Source organism: Lagopus leucura, unplaced genomic scaffold (genome assembly GCF_019238085.1).
Source record: "Lagopus leucura isolate 7727_CA_CO unplaced genomic scaffold, USGS_WTPT01 Super-Scaffold_810, whole genome shotgun sequence".
In the NCBI taxonomy this organism is placed as follows: Eukaryota; Metazoa; Chordata; class Aves; order Galliformes; family Phasianidae; genus Lagopus; species Lagopus leucura.
In genome coordinates this window covers 13,955,679-13,976,986 of record NW_024962261.1, presented here as the reverse complement: position 1 = coordinate 13,976,986, position 21,308 = coordinate 13,955,679, and the positions used below count along the sequence as shown (strand labels likewise).

At 36.2% G+C, this 21,308-nt stretch overlaps 1 protein-coding gene across 1 annotated transcript in view; it reads left to right on the top strand.

Annotated features, from left to right (window-relative positions):
- Window positions 1-21,308, top strand: part of ADAMTS19 (ADAM metallopeptidase with thrombospondin type 1 motif 19) — a 158,687-nt gene that overhangs the window by 49,408 nt on the left and 87,971 nt on the right. Inside the window, exon 7 of the mRNA XM_042866331.1 lies at window positions 5,094-5,137. Coding sequence (XP_042722265.1) covers window positions 5,094-5,137 — 44 coding nt within the window. The remainder of the gene's footprint in view (window positions 1-5,093; window positions 5,138-21,308) is intronic.

Genomic DNA, 21,308 nt, shown 5'->3' with positions numbered 1-21,308 from the left:
ATTTTTATTTACTTTCAGAATGAAAAATTTTGTCTTTCTACCAGGGATCTCTATACCACTTGCAGCTAAGGAGTTATTTGAAATCTCTTCCCTGTGTAAATGCTTGTAGACTGTGATCAAGGCACAACTCATCTTTCGTTTAGATTAACAGTTTCTCAGACATGTAATCATTCTTTTAGCTCTCTCCAGACCCATTTGCTTTTTTAACAGATTGTAAGTCCACAAATTGGACACAGGAGTGTGCGGACAGTTTTGCTGATATTTTCCTATGTTTTTGTCCAATGGTACTATTCATTCCTTTGAGTAAACTGCCACTGCTTGTTTTCAAATTCTTATTTCTTTTCTTCACTTTCTTTTTTCTTCTGTGTTGTCACCATACCTGATCAAATTTTGGAGTCCAGTTTTGGCTATTTTGAATAAGAGTTATTCACATAAGTCATATATAAAAAAATGATTTGTCTTCATTCCTATTTGTATTCTAACAGCTCTCATTTCATTTTTAAACTTAACTAGCAGTGCTCTCTTATTTTATTCCAAATCATTGTTTAATGCTAATGTTGAGCTTAAATTCCATTGAACTCAACTCGAAAATACCTTCCTTGGCTTTCTTATTTTTCTGTATCTGTTTAGAGATGTTAGCTACACATTCAATTTACTTATTATTTCACTTACCACTCTCCTGACATTTTCTTAAATGTGGTTGAAACATGAACTTTGGAAGGTAGCTTATTACCATTTTTAATCTCAGTTCAGCATTACAGAGATGAAGAAAAATTAGATATTTAAAATATTTAAATGCAGTATTTTTTTATTTTCTAAATTAGAAATAATACTTACCAGTGCATTTGAAGCTTACCATCACAATAGTGAAGAGTTCTAGAAAAAACATCCGTAACAGTAAGGTTGTTGTTTGTTTAAATTCCCAACTGAATAGTAAATTCATTATTTAGCCTGCGGTTCATTAACTCCCAAACCGATTCATTAACTCCTAAAGCAATTTTAATTTATTGTTTTTTTGTTTGTTTTTTTAAAAAAGTATACTTTTTAATTTTGTGTGGACCTAATTTATCGATGCAATTTCAGAATGTTCTGTCACATGAAAAAACAAGAACTGCAGTGCTGTCATTCCTCATTTAGTACATTAGAGCATCAGAATAGTTAGGAGATTGAAAGTAGGGCAAAAGCCAGAATGAATATTTGGTAGAATGCTAAAATCCATGGCCTGATCTCTTCTGTTTCTGCTTTTCTCACATCTAATATATGAAATGAAACTGCAAGCAAGTTTAGATTCATAGTAAGTCTTTCTACTAGCATGCCTAAAATATGTGTTAAGTTTATCGAAAATGATGCACTGTTGCAAACTGTTCATGGAAATTGTCTGTTTTCTTCTTTATTCTTCCTCTGCTGTTCTTTACACCTTCCATTACATCCCATCTACACATAAACATTTATTTTTAAAAACGGTATATAATGAGATACTTTATATTTGCAAAGTGGATAGTTAGTCTTTGCTTCTTTATAATCTACATGTAATTCATTGAGAATTCACTAACTAAATGTAATTTCTTGAAACAATATATTAGCATTTACCCATTCTTTCTTAGAATTCTTTCAAGTGTTGGTCAACTCAATCAAACTTGGAAATCAGTTATAATTCTCATGAAAGCTCATGTTTTTCCTCACTTGAATAAGGACTTGTTTTTCTTTATATGTGCATGCCAGGTGTGCATTAGAGTAATGGAAGTTTTGCACTGGATACTGCTTAGAAGGGAATTTCTGAGTATTTTAACCAATTTTTTGCTGTCTATATATACCAGTATATATTCTATAAATATACTGGTTACTAACTTTTGCCCCACAAACTTCTATGTATGCATTAATGATAATGCTACTATCAACCCTACTTTGCTAAGAAGGAAGAGAGGCAAATGATATCAGTGGCTTTCCTGAAGGCTTTGTATTATGCTTTATTGCTCTATTCATACCACTTCATCTATAGCTGTCAACAGTCGGCAGGCTGGTTCAACCCAGTTCCGTGCCTAGTGGGGCGGAGGGAATCTGCGCCTTCAGAATAGGGAAACAGGGAACCCCAAAATAATTGAAAGCAGCAGCAACAATCTGAGCTGAAACAAACTAATTTACTAAATATAGTATCAGAATGCAAGCTAATGCGATATAATGGAATTGAAGCTAACAAATCAAAATATAATGAGAGAGGGAGTGTGTGTCCGAAAGGTGGATAGGCCTCACCACAGTGCTGAGGTGAGAAATGCAGTCCAGATGAGCCAATGAAGAAAAGCAGATGGAGAAGAGCAGCCAAAGAAGCGCATGCAAAGAAGAGAGCATCAGATGGCCTTGCCAGCAGTTGTATCTCCCTGCTGACCGCAAAGCCCCCTGGGGAATGTAGTTCTCCTTCTCCTCCAGACAGGCACCTAGAACTTGAGCATCAACAGCCAAACCCCCAGTGCATTACATGATATTATGATGTGGAATACCGATAACCAAAAATCGTAAAACCATGACAATAGCTAAGAGTCAGTGTCCTCTTCTGTGTAGTTTCCATATGTCAATTACATGTACATACAGATAGAGAGGTGTATGATTCTATGTGTGATTCTGTGTAAGCTATGTGTATGCACACATGGAAATGTAGTTATAATTTGATGGAATTTGTAAGTTATCTTGTATGAATTAAAGAATAATTTCTTTACAAGTCAGTTGTAGATCTAGCTAGAGCTTTAAACTTTTTCTAAGGTTTCCTGAATGAATATTCTTGGAAATTAAAGTAGGCATTAGATTCTTTCAATGTAAATAAGGAACTAAGAATGGTTATTTTGCCTTCCTCTTACCAAATCGCAGCAGAACTGTTTTCCCAAAGTCCCATAATGGAACTCTGGATGCATGGCTTAATCATAGATGGATTCAGGCAAGAAAGAAAAACAAAACAAAAGCACCTCATTAAGTATCCGAGAACAGAGTTATTACATAAGCAGAAACCTCTTGGATATTGGTAGTTTTAAAATGCCAAATGATCTTTTAAATTTCAGGTATGCCCTTCATTTTTTTTCTTTTTTTCTTTTTTTTTTTTACTTCATTACATCAGTTACTATTAATAGTAGTTGAATGACTATGCATGAAAGATAATCTATGGCCTTTGATTGTTTCTGCATGCGTCCTCTTGCTTCATCAGAAGTGCCGTATTTCTACTAATTCTGTCATGTTTAACAGCACACTAAGTCCCTTGTGTCACATAGCACAGAACAAAGGAAACTGTTATAGCCCACTGCATTAAAGCAATTTGTTGCAGGTTTGATAACGTAAAAGAACTCTCTGTGTCTGATTATAGTTTCTTCAACATCACTTCAGTCTCTGTTTCCAATGCTCATCTAAATGGATTCCTATGTCTTCTTTATTATCACTTAGTATAAAGATTTGATTCTATCATAATTTCTTTCTAGCACTGCTGCTTTGCTTTTCTAGCCAGTAATTTTTTTGTCAGTGGTGACGAGAGAATAAAAAGCTATAATCCCATGTCTCTAACTGTGTGGCCTTTAACAAGTGTCAAAAATTTACCAGTCTCCTGAGGTTGCTTTTGAACCTAAATCACTGTGTGACAGCAATCTGTGGAAAACAAAGTAAAATCTCTTCGAGTAGTTGCATTTATAAAAATGGTAATTATCACCAATCTACTCTTGTGTCTCAAGCCCCAAACAATTCCTGGGAAATAAATATACATATAAGACATTTTTGAAAGAGAAAGATCCTTAATTACTGGTCCTGTTCAATAAAAAAATAAAATGTGACGTTGAAAAGTGAGGTACAGTCTGATTCATATCGATGGCTAGCTTCACTGGATTCCAACTTAAATTTTTATTCTTAAGCCTTTAACAACAATAGCTATTAAGAAATGTATTACAGATACTTAACGATGATCAGTATGCGCACATGAAATACTTCCTAGATATAAAAAATGAATATGATTATTCATGCAAAGATATTTAATAAGTAATATTGAAACCGGAAATTTCTGTACTAGGTACATCTTTCCAGAGTGCATTTCAGGTATCAGTTAGTTTCCATTTATAAATACTGCTGCTGGCAGTAGGTGCAAGTATGTTTGAGTGCTGATGTGTGCTTATGTGTATATCTTTACCTGTATCTATTTGTATTTATATATCTAGCTTCATAGACAGAATATAAAAAAGGAGTATTTCCAACCCATAATGGCCTATGCAGAAATTGAGAGTAAGAGGGGAGAATATTCTTTATACGAGTACATGTCAGAATCAGAATAAATTTCAGATAAGTAGATAGTACTTTTATTAGATGTTGTATTAGTGCATTGTTTTTTTCTCTATGTTCCTGCATACCTTTTTTTTATATAACTTTGTTACTTCTCTCAGAGAACGGGTAAAATATGTGTGAATTTAAAATGAATTGCAAGCAAATGTTGTTTAAAGCAGGGCTAAGATATTTATTCTACTTGATGCAATTATGTGGTCTTATTTGTAAATCTGCAGATGGACTAAAAATGGTATTGATGAAAGTCTTTTCCTCATGATTTTTTTTTTTAAATCTTCCACTATTAGAAAGGCTGCTCTAGCAGTAATGCTTTGCCAGCATGCACTTGTACCAAATTCTCTTTTAGTCTTGATAACTAGATAAGCCACAAAAGCTTTCTTACTCTCATTTTAATCCTGGATTAAAATGCTGGTTTTGGATCTGATATTACACATCACAGATATTTTCATTTCATGTGCAAATTTCTGAAGACTAACTTTAAACTTGCTGTATTTCAAGAAATAGAAATGGGTTAAAAAAAAAAAAAACAACAGGAATTACATACAATGCAAATTAAATATATAGTACATATTTTGTCACCTGACTACTCTTAAATCTCTTCTGAGAGTATAGTGAATACAAGTGTTATGGGCAATCCTGGCCTTTGCTTCACCACGCTCTTTGTTGGGATAACAGCATTCTGTGTTTATTCATTGAGCCATATGAAGTATTTGTAAATAGGTCACACAGTCATTAAAGGACTGACAACTTGGCTTACTTAACATTTTTCTTTTTTCCACCCTCAATTCTAGGAAGGATTTCTGTGTACATAAAGACGAACCATGTGATACTGTTGGTAAGTAAATATATGTAAGAGACTGTGTGTATAGACCATGTCATAAAGTGAGCATTAGATAAATACGTATGTGAAGCTATACTATGTCAACAGCATTTTTGGTGGGTGGCTGTAACTAGGTAAAATGAAGATGTCTAAAATACTAAGATATAGTTTGTTAGACATATGCAAATAGTTAGGTACACAATTATTTGTTGTATATCCCTCTAACTAAATAGTGTTAAAGTACAGTATTTCTATCTCATTTTTTAACAAACTCCTTGTATATTTTTTCTTTTCAAACTCAATATAAGAAGAAATTGTAGTATTCTTAATTGACAGTCACAACCGAAAGGAGATTGTGTGTATGTATAAAGTATATGATGCTTTTAAATGGAATGGATTTATCTTTGCTGAGAGTATGTAGATTTTAATCTTCTATAGTAATGTACTTGGATAATACAGTGTTTATGAACTATGTAACTGTTCAGAAACACAAAAAATGTACTGTTTTGCAAAGCATCTTCTGGTATCTACAATTAAAATTAGTACTAGATGCACTGAGGTCTTCTCACAATGTAATCAGCGCCTTTTGGGAAGACATATTTTCAGTATAAATGTATGGTGGAAAAGGCAATTCAGGCTTAGTACTGGTTAAAAACACTGGATGAAGCATGCCATGGCACGTTTTTATCCTAGAATTTCATTTGGCTGATAGAAAATTATCTGTTTTGTGTATAAATACAAGTATTCAGAACCTAAATTGTTTCGATAAGAATTTTATGGATAACAGTAATGGACTATTAACTATTTTCTTGCTTGCCATCCCTCATTTTTTTTAATCATCCCAAGTCTATGCAAGTATGTCTGTAAGATGGATATCAGTTAAAATCTTCCTAAATAAGGAATTGAGTGTTTCTTGTGTCAGCTATTGATTAAAAATGCATAGTGTTATTCCACAAACTAGTATCTTGCTCTTAGGTGAATTTTTGTGAGTACTTGATGCACATAGATCAGTTCTTTTTGTCCTATAAGTGGAAAAAAATCCTCTTTGCATCTGAGATAAATGATCTGAGTAGGAAAGTCTTCAGCAACTTATGCTTATTTAAGTTGAAGATCAAATCTGGATTACTTGTAGTTTATCTAAATTAGATTAACTGAGTGTGTTCAAAGGATTTTCTATGACAAATACTTCTTTATTTGAACCTTGGAGTGAGTAGAATCACCATGTATCACCAAAGTTGTCCCTGGAGTTGTAAAGTTTTCAGCCAAGGTGAACAGATTAAAATACGTGTTAAAGCTCTACAATTCCCAGCTGTCCAGAGCTTGGAAAAAATCCCCCAAAACAACAATAACAACAACAAACAAACCAACACTGAGGAAAAAAAAAAAGAAACACAAAAAGCTATACCAAAATACAAACTTCTGACTATGAAATAAAAAAATATATGGATATTCTGTGTGAAATATTAGCATAGCTGTGAACGTATGTGAGTCACACAAAGTGTTCTTTGTAGCATTTTATACAAACAAGAAGTGAAATTCATCAGAAAGGAGCATTACAAGACAGATGTAAATATTGGAGACGGATGTAATGTTGAATTGTACTCATTCTCTTTGACGAGTACTAAAGAGAAAAATGTTGTCTTTTGTATTTTTTCATTAAACACCAAGACTCATAGTTTTCAAACTGTATGTGAGTATCCACTTAAGTAAGTGCCACTATTCTATTGTGTAGGCAAAGTTTTTACATATTTATATAGCAAATACATTTCTCTGTTTCCTGTCTTGTTCTTCTCAAAGTAGAGAGCTTATGCACTCTTCAGTTAGTACTTTTTCATTGTCTCATAGAATAGACAATAGAATAGAAGAGTGATTTATATGAAGATATAATGTCTTAAAGTTCACATGAAGCAAGAACTCTATAGGCCAGAACAAAAAATAAAAAGGTGTCTAAACCTTCATTGTATCATATATTATTCTTTAAAAAAATACAAGAAACTAATCTTCCTGTTTTTTTTTTTTTAAAAAAAAACAGGCATTTCAGAAAATTGAGGGTTTTTTTCCTTATTGGTAGAAAGTTTGTTTTACAGTGTCTGTGAGATTTCACATTCTTATCTGGAAAAAAGTTGTGACTATCTTGATGATCAAACAAAAAATGCATTAACACTTTGTATTTGATAACTTTGAAAAGTAGACAGAAGACCAAGATTTAGTTTGAAATTTTATTTTACAAAAGGTGTTGCAGTTTATTAATAACATAGAATTATAGAGTGGTTTGGTTGGAAGAGACCTTTAAGATTATCTAGTTTAAACCCCTCAGTATAGACAGGGACAACTATCAGTAGACCAGGACACTCAAAACCCCATCCAACCTGGCCTTGAATACCTTCAGGGATGGGGCATTCAAAACCCTGCTGGGCAAACTATTTCAGTATCTCACCACCCTCACTGAAAAGAATTTCTTCCTTATATCCACCCTCTTTCAGTTTAAAACCATTTTCCCTGTTCAATTCCTCACCCAGCAAGTGGTCCATCCATCTAATCCATTTTTCTCCAGCTGGGCAACCAGAATGCTTTGCACAAGTCTTGATAGATGACTTCGGTTGCTCTTCCTTTATCCACTGACGCTGTAACTCTGTCATAAAAGGCCACCAAGCTTGTCAGGCATGGCTTGCCTTTCGTGATTACCACCTATCACCTCATCTTTATTTTCCACGTGCCTTACTAGGGCCTGCAGGAGGATCTGCTCCGTGATCTTGCCAGGCACAGAGGTGAGACTGACTGGCCTGTAGTTCCCTGGATCTTCTTCTTCTCCCTTCTTCAAAACGGGGATATGTTTCCCCTTTTTCAGTCAGTGAGAACTTCACCAAACTGCCATGACCTTTCAAATATGACGCACAGCAGCTTGGCAACTTTATCTGCCCGTTCCCATAGAACCTGTGGATGGACCTCATCAGGTCCCATGGGCTCGTGCACCTTCTGGTGCTCTAGATGGTCTCAAACCTAATCTTCACTTACAGCAGGCAGATGTACCTTCTCCAAGTTCTTCCCATTGTTTTCTGCAACTTGGGTGGTGAGGCTAGAGCTCCTACCAGTGAAGACTGAGGCAAGGAAGTCTTTGAGTGCCTCAGCTTTCTCAGCACCCCTCATGACCATGCCTCCAGTTTCCTTACAGAGAGGGCCTACCTCTTCCTTACCTCTTCCTTCTTTTTTACCACAGTTACACTTGTAGAACTTCTTCTTGTTTCCCTTGGCTTGAATTATTTCTGTCTGGGTTTTAGCTTTGCTAACCTAATATCGTGCTATTTTTCGTAGTGTTTGGAAATCTCTGCTTGGCCAGGGGGGTTTTGAGCCTTGCTTATTTTAGGTTGTCAATCCAGAATGCCTTGAATTTCCTCCTTCATTGGCTATCCTCATATTTCTATGGAACAGTAAGCTAGATTCTCATGTAGTATCTATTTGTCAGTGCAGGACCACCGTTGACAACTGCCGTATTCTCATTTCAGCACTGTTAATTGTCACAGACCCCATAAGTTTCCTTCTGGGTGGAGAATCACAAGGCAATTGTTTTGTCAACAAAATCAATTAGACCAAAGTGCTCTGGAGCTTCCCATGCTTATTTGGCTGTAGCACTCTCTGTTTTGTTGTTTTACGTTCCCTGCTGCTCATGTGTGCAGTCCTCGTCTCCTGTTCCTACACAGAAGGGAGAGAAGGGAGATGCTGTTATTGTAAAATGATGCATGTCCTCTGTTGGCATCAATTTGGAATGTCCTTTATCAGTAGAACCTGAATCTTTATATTATCTGGTGCAGTTTGTTATCTGCGTCTTCAGATAGTATCTTCTCATGTCCCTTGTCAAAAATCCACAGGTGTACAGTATACATACTTCTTAAAATGCTGTGAACGCGCTTGATCTTTTGAAATATTTATGTTAGCTAGTGGAATGTCCTAGTAACACTGAGAGCAACAAAAAGGAAAACAGAAAAGTTGTATTTCCAGATTTAGTTAGCATAAACCTTTTATGGCATTCACTTCAGAATAATATGCTCTTTTCAAGGGAGGGTCAGCAATTTCCTCACCGTGTATAAATTCATGTTCTGTTTTACCTAATACGTCAGAAATATGAATCATTTTGGAAATAGCTTTTGCCTTAAACACAGTGACCTCCGTTGATTGTTTCAACACTATTAACACAGCGGAATGAGTCTTTGTTTTTTTTTTTTATAAATACATATCTTGTTGATACACCTGTATAGTTTTGCATAAGCAAACTTCCTTTAACATTGATATCATTTGCTCATAGTCTTAGCTCTGGTTGAAATTCCCAAGTAATAAGGGGTCTCAGGAATAGTAAATAGAAGTTTTCATTTGCTTTATAAAAACAGGTTTTCCACATTTCTTCGGTCTCAGAGGAGAAAAAATGCAATGTTTTGATAGTTTTGGTCTTCTAAAGAGAGGTTAGTTAAATACTACTACTTTGAAGCATTATTCTGTATTTTACAGTATAAAAGAAGAGAGTATACTTTTTTTAAAAAATATATTATCAGACAAACGTGTATATAATAAAGACTACAAAATAAGATGAGGTGAAAGAATACGCCTTTCATCCAAATAAACAAAATGCCAGATATATTTATTTACTTTTGTGTGTGTGTGTTTGAAAGCTGTATATCTTTAATACTTAAACTTTTCCTTCAACATTTGTCATAATGTATAAATATTTAGTGTAGCCCAATGCATTAAGAGATACAAAAGAAATAGGGAATTAGCTAGGATATCACTGCTGAATAGATTGAAGTTGGCTGCTTAGGGCCCACTACCACTCTACAAACATCAGGAAAGATCTGCAGAACATGAGCAGCAGCAGTGCAAAAATAAGTCCATTTTCCTATGCTTCCTCATTTTTATCTATCTTTTTTTCTCTTGTCATATCCAGAAAATCATTCTGTGTAGTCTTGCATAGCTACCTTTAATCTAATTATTCGAGAAGTGATAAAAGTTTGCTGAGAAGCAGGATGGATTATCTCATGTTCAGCTGTATGCCTCTACTGATGAATTACTGTGGCTACTTGATGTTGCCTGATACTGCAAATTTAAAGCTAGTTGAAGTATCTCTACACTGCACATGAGCCATTCAGGAAGGATAATCCTTCTGTTTCTCTAACACCTTGTGTAGTTGGGTTCTGTCCTGTGACTGGAGTCATTACCAGACTCCTCATAGTACTTCTCTGGAGGAAGGGAAAGGGAAAGGAGGGAAGAGATGATGCCACCATATTTTCATAGAATGTACTTTAAATGATGTTAAGAAGTAAGGGGAAGTTTGTTTCCTCTCTTGGTTTCTATAGAGATCTCACCCAATATCATGAACTTCTGCTTCTGTTAAGAATACTGTCACTCAGATGTATATCTGGTAGATGCCAATGACTAAGCAACTGCAGTGCTCATTTATGGCTTTTGAAAAATGCATTTTCCTGTGACACTGCTATGACATTCTAGTTACAGTAGTTTGGACTAGCTTGAAATATGGAAGTGTAAAAGCTCCCTTCCTACCATATGATTCCATTTGGTAACGCACTGTGTTCAGTATACACATATCTTTGATGTGGAGTATTTTTTAAATGATCAGAGAACTTTAAATTCTATAGTCTTCAGAATAAACCTCTTACTGGCTAGAGTTGCATGTCCAAAGGTACAACAAAGCAGAACCTAAGTAGACATGAGTTCCAAGTGAATTTGGAGAAAAAAAATCTGAACCAAAAAGAACAGTTCCTCCCTACATGCTCCCAGATTTTTCTGCCCAGCATGTCATAAAACATCAAAAGAATTAGTGCAGGCTCAGTGCGTTTTATTGGGAAAGCAGAAGTAGACTACAATACATGTGGTATGTCATCAAATCCAGACTTCTGCTATCATAAGCCTCAACTTCCCTCCTCTTCTAGATATATACTGAAGTCTTGAAAATTGATTACGTTTCTTGCATCCAGCAAAACTCTAAGATGCAATCCTGTTTACCTTACCCTTTGTTTTACTGCATTTGACTAAATGGCATCGCTCCTATGAGATGAGACCTAACTTTTCAGACCAAAAAGCTTTGTTGAAACTCATACACAGAGTAACTCAGTTGCAGCACATTAGACTGCTCCATTTTCCAGTGTTCTGTTCTAAGTGTTTAAAGCTTAATCAATCTGAACATTAATAGGGTAACACAGAATAAATCTCTCTGAATGGACTCTTGATGGCAATTTCATAATCGTAGAGCATACTTATAATTACTAACCACTTAGAATTCTTGAAAAAACAAGGCTTTTCTTTCTTAAATAAGGATTAACTGCTTCTTGCAATTCCTTCTTTTTTTCTTGCATTTTATTTTAATTTAAAGTAGTAAGTCAATGCATTTAGGGAGTTGAAAGTGAAGAAAGAACTCTTTTCTTATTTGTTTCACAGAATCATAGAATGGGTTAGTTAGGCTAGAAGGGGCTTTAATGACCATCTAGTTTCAAACTCACTGCCACAGTGGTGTTGGAAGACGAGCTTTTTATTTTTCAGATAAAGCTATAAAAATCACTCAGGGCTTTCTAAGTAACTATGTTTTAGTAATCTGTATAAGGAAATAGCAGGTTTTTGTTTTGGTATGCTAGAAAGTTTAAAGAAAAACTTATGAGCAAATTTTTAGATGGAGTTGAAAAAATCTATGAAACCTGTATTGAATTAAATTAGCCTCTGAGCATTTTCAAAGAATATCCATTTTTGAAAATGAAGCACTCTAACATGTTACTCATTTGACATGCAGGATAATTCTGTGTGTCTTTTGATAGTATTGGCATTTACAGTTGTCTTTAACAAGCAAAAAATTAAAAAAGCATACAGGGTAAATTAGAAATTGATGCTGTAATCATAGAGCAGTTAATAAATAAATCAACTTTTTCAGAAGCAGTTATCATAAAATAGCACTGAGAGTTTTATTAACATTTTAATATTAATTATTACAATTATTCAGAGACATGTTTAATTCTTGTTGCACATTACACTTGAGATACACTCAGTTGTGCTCTTTCTTGTGTAAGATACCTGCTGTGTTTGTTCTTGACATATGTTGAAATCTCAGCAGTGTCAAGTTGGTGCTTAGCTGCTGAATTTACCTCTTGACCTCAGTAAGTGGTCCTGTAACATGCCACAATACCACCATAGTTTTTTGGTATTTCTCACGTAAGCATATCCATTCTGTGAAAATGTCCTTTTCTACGGATTATAGTACTTCATCTCTAGTTTATTTTTTGTACCTAGTTAGTATTATTTTTTATACTTAATCTCAACTTCCCTGAGGTATTATAAATTATCTTAAAGGGACTTCTCAATGCATATACATAAAGAACTGTAATGTTATATAGTATGTGTGTTTAGAAAAACAGTCCAGTTCTGGGCTACCCAGTATAAAAAAGACAGGGATCTCTTGGAAAGAGTCCAGCGGAGGGCCACAAAGATGGTGAAGGGCCTGGAGCATCTCTCCTATGAGGAAAGGCTGGAGTGAACTGGGTCTGTTCAGCCTTGAGAAAAGAAGACTGAGAGGGGACCTGATCCAGGTTTACAAATATCTGAGGTGTGGGGGCCATAGTGGTGAGGCCAGTCTCTTTTCAGTGGTACGTGGAGACAGGACAAGGGGAAACCGACATAAGCTGCAGCATAGGAAGTTCCGCATGAATGTGCACAAGAACTTCTTTATGGTGAGGGTGACGGAGCACTGGAACAGGCTGCCCAGGGAGGTGGTGGAGTCTCCTTCTCTGGAGATGTTCAAGACCTGCCTGGATGCCTACCTGTGCGACCTGCTGTAGGGAACCTGCTTTGGCAGGGGGTTGGACTCGATGATCTCTGGAGGTCCCTTCCAACCCCTACATTTCTGTGATTCTGTTATATAGGGCCTGTTTGTTCTGTGTTAAAACAAAAGGAAATAGCAAACTAGTTATTAATTTGAATTTGTAATTAGTAATTGAATTAGTAATTTGAAGTTGTCTTATAGTGTGCATCACTTTGCATAGGGATCCTTCAGTTGTATAAATTGTATAAATTCCAGATTAAAAGGTCATGAAATATGAATGAAACATCACAGCAGTATAGCATGGTGTGCAAAACATGCTTATGTCAGGGCAATAGAAGGGCTGTGAGACTCAGCCAGGGGACAAATGCGAGCGTGACATTTTTAAACTCAAGTCTCTGCTGGCTGAGAAATTCTTTTACCAGCAGAAAATCTACATGTCCAGTTTTAGCTAACTAGACTTGAAGAAAAAAATGATGAGTAATCTAATGACCCTTTCTGAATTTAACAGGAAGGTGTGTTATTTGTCATTTTATAAATCCAGAATGTTGAAAAACTGAAGCAACCCAAGGAGCTGTGAGCTTTTAAAAATATTTTTCATGATTTCATTTTCTCCAGGAATGTAACACTAAAGTAGTTTCTTTCAGTGCTTGCTTTTATTTGGAAGATATTTAGATGAAATATGACATACATTCATATTAAATTTGCGTGAGTTGGCAACTGTCAGAAACAGAGCATTGATAATCAGTTACCCTTTTTGTATGCAGTAATACTGATAGATACTCTATGTTATTTTGAAATAATTTTGAAATGCTTTTCATTGCATATACAGTGAAGGCAATTAAGTTTTCAAAATGAGAAAATAATGTTCGGTATCAAGCTGTACATATTTAAGACAGAAAAAATACCTACCTGTGAAATGAGACTGTTTTGTCACTAACCAGCCATTTCTTCAATGAGTCTTGTTCTTAGTCTTGATAAATATGTTTAGTGTAAAGAAATGTTTGCAAAGTAATGTTTGAACAGAATAGCCCTCCTTGTTTAGTCTTTTTAACTGAAAAAGTCCACTGCATTTTTGAAAAGTTTTTTAAAATAAGAGAGACTATGTAGCTTATTACTAATGATGCATGAATTTCTGTGTCTCATAGGAAATGTATTACTATGCTGACATACTAATCATCAAGGAACAGTTATATGTTACTACAAAGGGTATAATAAATTGCAAAAGAAAGCAAGAAAGTTTTGTTTTACTCATTTTTAGTGGAAATAAAAGCAGGACTAAAGATGTATTAGAATTAAAAATGTCGTAAAAGATTTTGCATCTGCTTGTTGAAAGGAGAATGGTAACAAGATAAGTGGAAGAAAATACCAGAAATCAAACTATAAGAAAATCAGATTAATAGGGTAGGATGTCAGTCTGGAATCCATGTAAAAGCAGGAAAAGCACTGGTAATGTACTATGACTAGATCAAATAGGGAGCAGACATTGACGTTACACAAGTCCTAGAAGCACGTTCTGAAAAAAATCCCAGTAGTTTGATGGAATGGAATGAGACAAGAGATGAAGTCAAAGGTGTTGCAGTGTTCATAGAGGTACAGAACATGGGGGCAACTTGAGCAGCTGCACATTTTACGAATGTGAGAATTGAAACCTACATGTCAGGGAGGCAAGAAGAGAGATAAGCACCTGCATGAATATTTCTACTACTTGGATGGAGTAACATAATTTTTAATTACCTCCATTATATATTTTGCTCTACGATGCTAATACATTTTGACTCAAGTGTACAGAGGTATTGGCTTACAGTATTTTAAAATCTGTGAAGTTGCACTCCATAGCAATAGAAGGAGAGTTGACAATTAATTGGATCATCTTACTTTGCAGCATAATATCAATTCATTTTCATTTCTTATGGGTGAAAAGTCTGATTTTCTTAGAAGTACAGTAGGAGACACAATTTAAAAAATATACACCATATTGGTACTGAAATAGGAGGGCAATAAATATTTATTCATTCTTTGGCAAATTACAGAAAACATTTGATCTTGAAGTGACACAGAACCTCAAGTTTCAAGGTGAGCATTTATTTTAAGGTTTAAGAAATTATGGAAAATTTCCATTTAGAAAATACAGAATATCTCAAAACTGATCTTGGGAAGCAGTGAGACTTTTAAAATACTGATACAGTACATGGCACCCCAGGAAATCTGAAATATTCATATAATCACTTCTTTAAGCAAACTGTTTTGTGAAATATATTTCCTATTTCCTAGAACCAGGTTTCCTAGTGAAGCTTTTTTAATATTTACTTTAAAATGAAATAGTTTTTTATGTGTTCCAGATATTTGAATAAACTAAGCCATTCTTTATGTTATTTATATAAAGATATTTTTAAAATTGTGCTTATGCTAAAAAAAATATAATTTAAACAGTTGGTACTAGCAATAAAGCATACAACAGCAAATCTGTAACGAATTATTAGAAAAGATCATCTTCAGAAAATGAGGCCAGTTTGTGTTTCTTAATGTTAGGAAGTAGTCAGACATTGATTTATTATATCTTACTCTGGTTTTCTTGGTAACCTGAAATTTTGCTTCCCTTTTTGGCTAAGATTTCTCCATTTGAATATGATTTTGAGTCTGCAACTCTTACTTCTCCTTTTTAAGTAATATTGCAACAGTAGCTTCAGTTTGTAAACCTTTAAAAAGTTTTGATAAAAGCTCTTACTATTACTCTTTCTCTAGAAAATTAACTTGTGTCTCTCATTCAGTGAAGATAACTGTTTTTAAATACTTGACACAGTGAAAAGCCATGATTATATCTATACAGTTCATTAATTAATTACATATTCAATTCATAGACCAGTGCCACATATTAGTCATCAGATTTTAACCACATAAGGTATGTGTACCCATGTACCAGACATTTTATTTCTTAAAACATGTTTTAGAAGGAGTTATGTAGGACTGATAATCATTTTCTCCAGCTCAATTTATTGATTTTTTCAATCAGTTAATCTTATTTAATTAATATAAGGATACAGGCTGTATATCCTTCTACATACATTAAAACAATCTTGTTTGTATACCATAACATGCTACATATGATCCCTGACAGTAATTCATTTAAATTGCTATGACGTGAGATCTGGTTTGGGCAGAGAGGATGGTATACTGTACATTGCTTTCCCAAGTATATATTGATCAGAGAAGGTTCTGAGTTCTGAGGTTCAACTCAATAATTTGATCACTTGCATCTGTAAACTGTCTTCCATAAAGAATAATCTTATTTGTCTTCCCTCTTAATGTTCTAAAATTTAGGAAGTCTCCTTTGATCTTAACTGTGGTTACTCTTACTGTTGTATCAAGGGTTGTTTGTAGTTTACATGAGCACAATGGTTCTGAAAGAGGGAATGGCAAGAAGCTAAGTCAGGTAAGTCCATGTGGGATATTAGGAAAAGGTTCTTGACTGAGAATTTGGTCAGGCTCTAGAGTAGGCTCCCCAGGGAAGTGGTCATTGCATCAAGCCTACTGAAGTATTTGTGCAACTCTCTTAGAAATATGTTTTGATTTTTGGGTTGCCCTGTGAAGTGCCAGCAGTTGGACTTGGTGATGCTTTTGGGTCCCTTCCAACTCAGGGCTATTCTGTAATGTTATGATTCTATGATCAGTGAACAGCGTATCCTGAAGATACATTTATTTATGAAAATATTCTGTGAGAACTGTTCTGAAACCACTGGTGTTCAGTTTGCAACCTGGCTTTATAATTAACAAGACTCTGATTTACTTTGGAAAGCTCTATTCAGTTTTGTTGCCAAAGAAGTTTTCTCCTTTCAAAGTCAAATATTATTTAATTGTGTACGACTGAGTTCCATGAAGCTTTCATGAGGTACTCTTATAATTTACCTTTGTAATTTAAAAACATTTAAAGTATTTTTTGTGTATGTTTTAAAAACAGACTTTTCTTCTCCTATCCAAAATTTAAGCCTTTAAATGTAATCAATACTATTAGTAATTTTCTATGTCATGTGAAACAAACCTATGTGAAACAAACCTATGGAAAAATTGTTGATTGAAATCATGCTATGAGGAAGTTTGGATAATGAATCAAATTAATTCAGAGTCTTAGAAGGTTGAATTAAGTAAGCATTTCATTCATTTATTTTTTGTGCTAATAGTTAGAGGATATGAAAGGCATTAATCCATATTAAGAGATTTCTCCCAATTTGCTCTAAACAGAATGGCTTAGGACCTGTTCAACTTTGATTTAAGTAATACAAAATGCAACCAAGTTTTCTGTTTCTGGTGTACAGGTACAAAAATGCAGTCAAATGTGAAGGAGGGAAAGCTGAGTGTCTCTTTTTTATTCTACGCTTTACCTTTTCATTCCTTTTCTCTTATTGCAGTTTCGTTTTGATTATTTTTCTTCTCTGTTTACACTTGTATCTATGTGGAAATCTTCTATTTCAGTGTTTCAGTCAAGCTGACTGAAAGAACTGTAGAAGTTTGTTATGACACTGAAATAGCAGAGGAAGAGCAAACTAATTCAAATATTGCTACATAAAAAGTAAAGCTTAGTAAGAAAAAACTAAGGACTTTACATATACACGTGAAAATCTTAAAATCATAGAATAGTTTGGGTTGGAACGGATCTTTACAGATCAATTAGTATAAGCCCCTGCCAGGAGGGGGTTGTACCAGGAGGAGGGACCCTTTACAGAATCACAGAATTGCAGGAGTCGGAAGGGACTTCAAGAAATAAAGTCCAAACCCCCTATGAAACAAGGTACCTCACTATAGGTCACACAGGTAGGCATGCAGATGGTTCTTGAATATCTCCATGGAAGGAGACTCCACAACCACTCTCTGAAACCTATTCCAGCGCTCTGTCACCCTTACCATAAAGATGTTCTACCACATGCTAGTACAGAACATCTTTTGTTCAAGTTTTAGGCCATTACTCCTTTTCCTATTGCTGCACATCACCAAAAAGAGCCTGGCCTCACCCATTTGCCTCCCACCTCTCTTTAGATATTTATAAACATTTATCAAATCCCCCCTCAGTTCTTCTTTTCTCCAGGCTGAACAGACCTAGGTTACTCAGCCTATCCTCACTTGGGATATGTTCCAGGCCCTTCATCATCTTTGTGGCCCTCTGCTGGACTCCTTCTAGGAGATACCTATCCTTTTGAACTAGGGATCCCAGACCTGGACACAGTACTCTAAATGTGGTCTCACTAGGACAAAGTAGAGAGGGAGGATAACTTCCCTCAATCTGCCAGCTACGCTCTTTTTAATGAACCCCAGGATACAGCTGGCCTTCTTGGCCACAAGAGCACACCTCTGGCTCATGGCCAACCTCTTGTCCACCAGGACCTCCAGGTCCTTCTCTGCAAAGCTGCCCTCCAGCAGGTCATCCCCTAACCTGTACTGATGCATGCAGTTGTTACTCCCCAGGTGCAACACTCTATACTTGCTCTTCTTAAACTTCATCATGTTCCTGCTTGCCCAACTCTCCAGTTTGTCCAGGTCTCATTGAATGGCAGCACAGCTTTGTACCATCAGCAAACCTGGGTTGACTCTATCCCTTCATCCAGATCATGGATGAAGTTGTTGAACAAGACCAGACCCAGTGCTGCCTCCTGGTTCTGGAGGTATAACTACTCCAACCAGACTCTGTGTCTCTGATGACAACCCTCTGAGCTCCGCCAGTCAGCCAGTTCTCAATCCACTTCACTGTCTGCTCATCTATCCCACATTTTCTAAGCTTAATAACAAGAACGCAGTGGGAGACAGTGTCAAATGCCTTGCTGAAGTCAAGGTACACAACATTCACTGCTTTCCCTACATCTACCCAGCCTGTGATGACATCACAGAAGGCTATCAGGTTGGTCAGGCATAATTTCCCCTTGGTGAATCCATGTTAAGTATTCCTTTTACCTTTTTTCTATTCCAGTTATTTGGAGGTGACAACCAGAAGTTGTTCCATCACCTTTCCAGGGATGGAGATGAGGCTGGTTTGTAGTTTCATAGATCTTCCCTCTTGCCTTTTTGAAGACTGGAGTGGCATTGGTTATCCTCCTGTTTTCAGGCATCTCTCCCATTTGCCAGGACCTTTCAAAGATAACAGAGTATGGTTCAGTAATCACCTCTGCCAGTTCTCTCAGCACATGTGGATGCATACCATCAGGGCCTGTAGATTTGTGAGTGTTGATTTTGGCTATGTGCTCTCTAACCAGCTCCTCCTTGACCAATGGAAAGTCATCCAGTCTTCCTTTACTCAGACTCTGTTAATTTCAGGGTCTGGGATTTCTGAGGGCTAGTCTTAGCATTAAGTGCTGAAGAAAAATTATATAGGATCTTTGCCTTCTCGGAGTCCCATGTTACCAAGGCTCCCACGTTATTTAGTAGGGGACACACAGTTTCCTTAGTCTTCCTTTTGCTGTTGACATACTTTAAAAAACCTTATCTTGTTATCCTTTACCTCCTTTGCAAGGTTTAACTCCAGGTGGGCCTTAGCCTTCCTTATTGCATCCCTGTATGTTCTGACAACGTTCCTATATTCTCCATGGGTGGACAGGCTCTTTCTCCACATTTCATGGACATTTTTCTTTCCTTTTAGTTTATCCATGAGTTCCTTACTCATCCATGCAGGCCTCTTGCCACCATTTCCCAATTTTTGACTCTTATGGATGTACCTATCTTGAGATTAGAATAAGTGATGTTTAAGCACCAACCTGCTCTCATGGGCCACCTTACTTTCTAACACTCTAGCTCATGGGACACGTCCAAAGAGGTCTTCGAAAAAGTTGACTCTCCTGAAGTCCAGGGCAGTAATTCTAGTTACTGCTTTACTTCTTCCACACAAGATCTTGAATTCTACCATCTTATGATCTACATCCCAAGTTTCCCCCAGCCATCACATCCCTGACCTATACTTCCTTTTTAGTAAAAACAACCACTTCCTTTTCCTGATCAGCTGGCCTGTAGTACACACCCACAAAAGTTTCACCTATGTTATTTCACCTCTTAATTCTTAGCCAAAAGGTCTCCACTTGTTCATCATTCCCCTCCAAGTGGAACATTCTAGTTGCTCTCTCACATAAAGAGCAGTTCCACCCCCTTGCCTTACCAATCTGTCTTTCCTAAAGAGGATATAGCCATCTGTGACAGCATTCCAGCCATATGAGTTGTTCCACCATGTCTCAGTTATCACAGTGAGATCATGGCCCTCTGACTGCACATAAATCTCTAATTCTTCCTGTTTATTTCCCATGCTGTGTGCATTGGTATACAGCCACTTTAGAGAAGCAGAGGGTGCAGGTATCTCTAGAGGAATGAAAGAAGGTTTAAGCTGGGTTACTGGCAGTATTATCTTCTCTGAGGAATCCTCAGAGGATTCAGTTGTACAACTGAGAGGCTTTTCCCCACAGTTTACTAAAAAGGCAGCATTACCATGCCCTTCCCTGTCACAACGAACTCCTCTCCCTTACTCCATCAAATCTAGTTCAAAGCTCTGGTAATCAATCCAGCCAGCTTGCTCCCTAGCCGAGATCAGGCTGCCCAAATCCTCGTCCATTTTACTTGAACGCTTCTAAGGATGGGGCATCCACAGCCTTTTTGGGCGACCTGCACTGGTGCCTAGCCACCACTGCTGTAAAAAATATGTAGACTTAATCTAAATCTAATGTCTTTCAATTTGAAACCATTATCCCTAGTCCTCTCATTACAGCCTTTGGTAAACAGTTTTTCATTGTATATCCTGTAAGATGTAAGGATCATGTAAGATCCTTTTAAATACTGAAAAGCTGTGGTAAGATCTCCTAGTAGGATCTCATGAAGATGTAAGAGAGGGAGACAGTCACTACCTTTAACCTGCTGGTAAATCTTTTTATGCAGCACAGGATACAATTTGCTTTCTGGGCTGCAAGAGCATACTGTTGGCTTATTTATTTTACCAGTGTCCTCAAATCCTTTTCTGCAGTGCTGCTCTAAATCAAACTGATGTCTGGTTTGTATTGATATTGGGGATACTCTGACTGACGTGGAGTACCTTTCACTTGTGCTTGTTGTACTTCATGAGGTTCACTTGGGCCTGTATTTTCAGCCTGTCCAGGTCTCTCTGGGTGAATCAAAAACATTAGACACTCAGCTTGCTGTCTAAAACTCGAATTCCGGTCCATCATCTATATAATTCATGAAGGTCCTGAATAATACTGGCTCTCATGCAGAGCCTTAATAGATGCCTCTTATGGTTGGTTTCCTTTTGAACATTGGGCCATTCACTATAAACCTTTGGATGTAGCTATCCAACAGATTTCTTATCCAACTTTGTACAACATCTGCTGAATCCATGTCTTTTCAGTTCAGACACAAGAA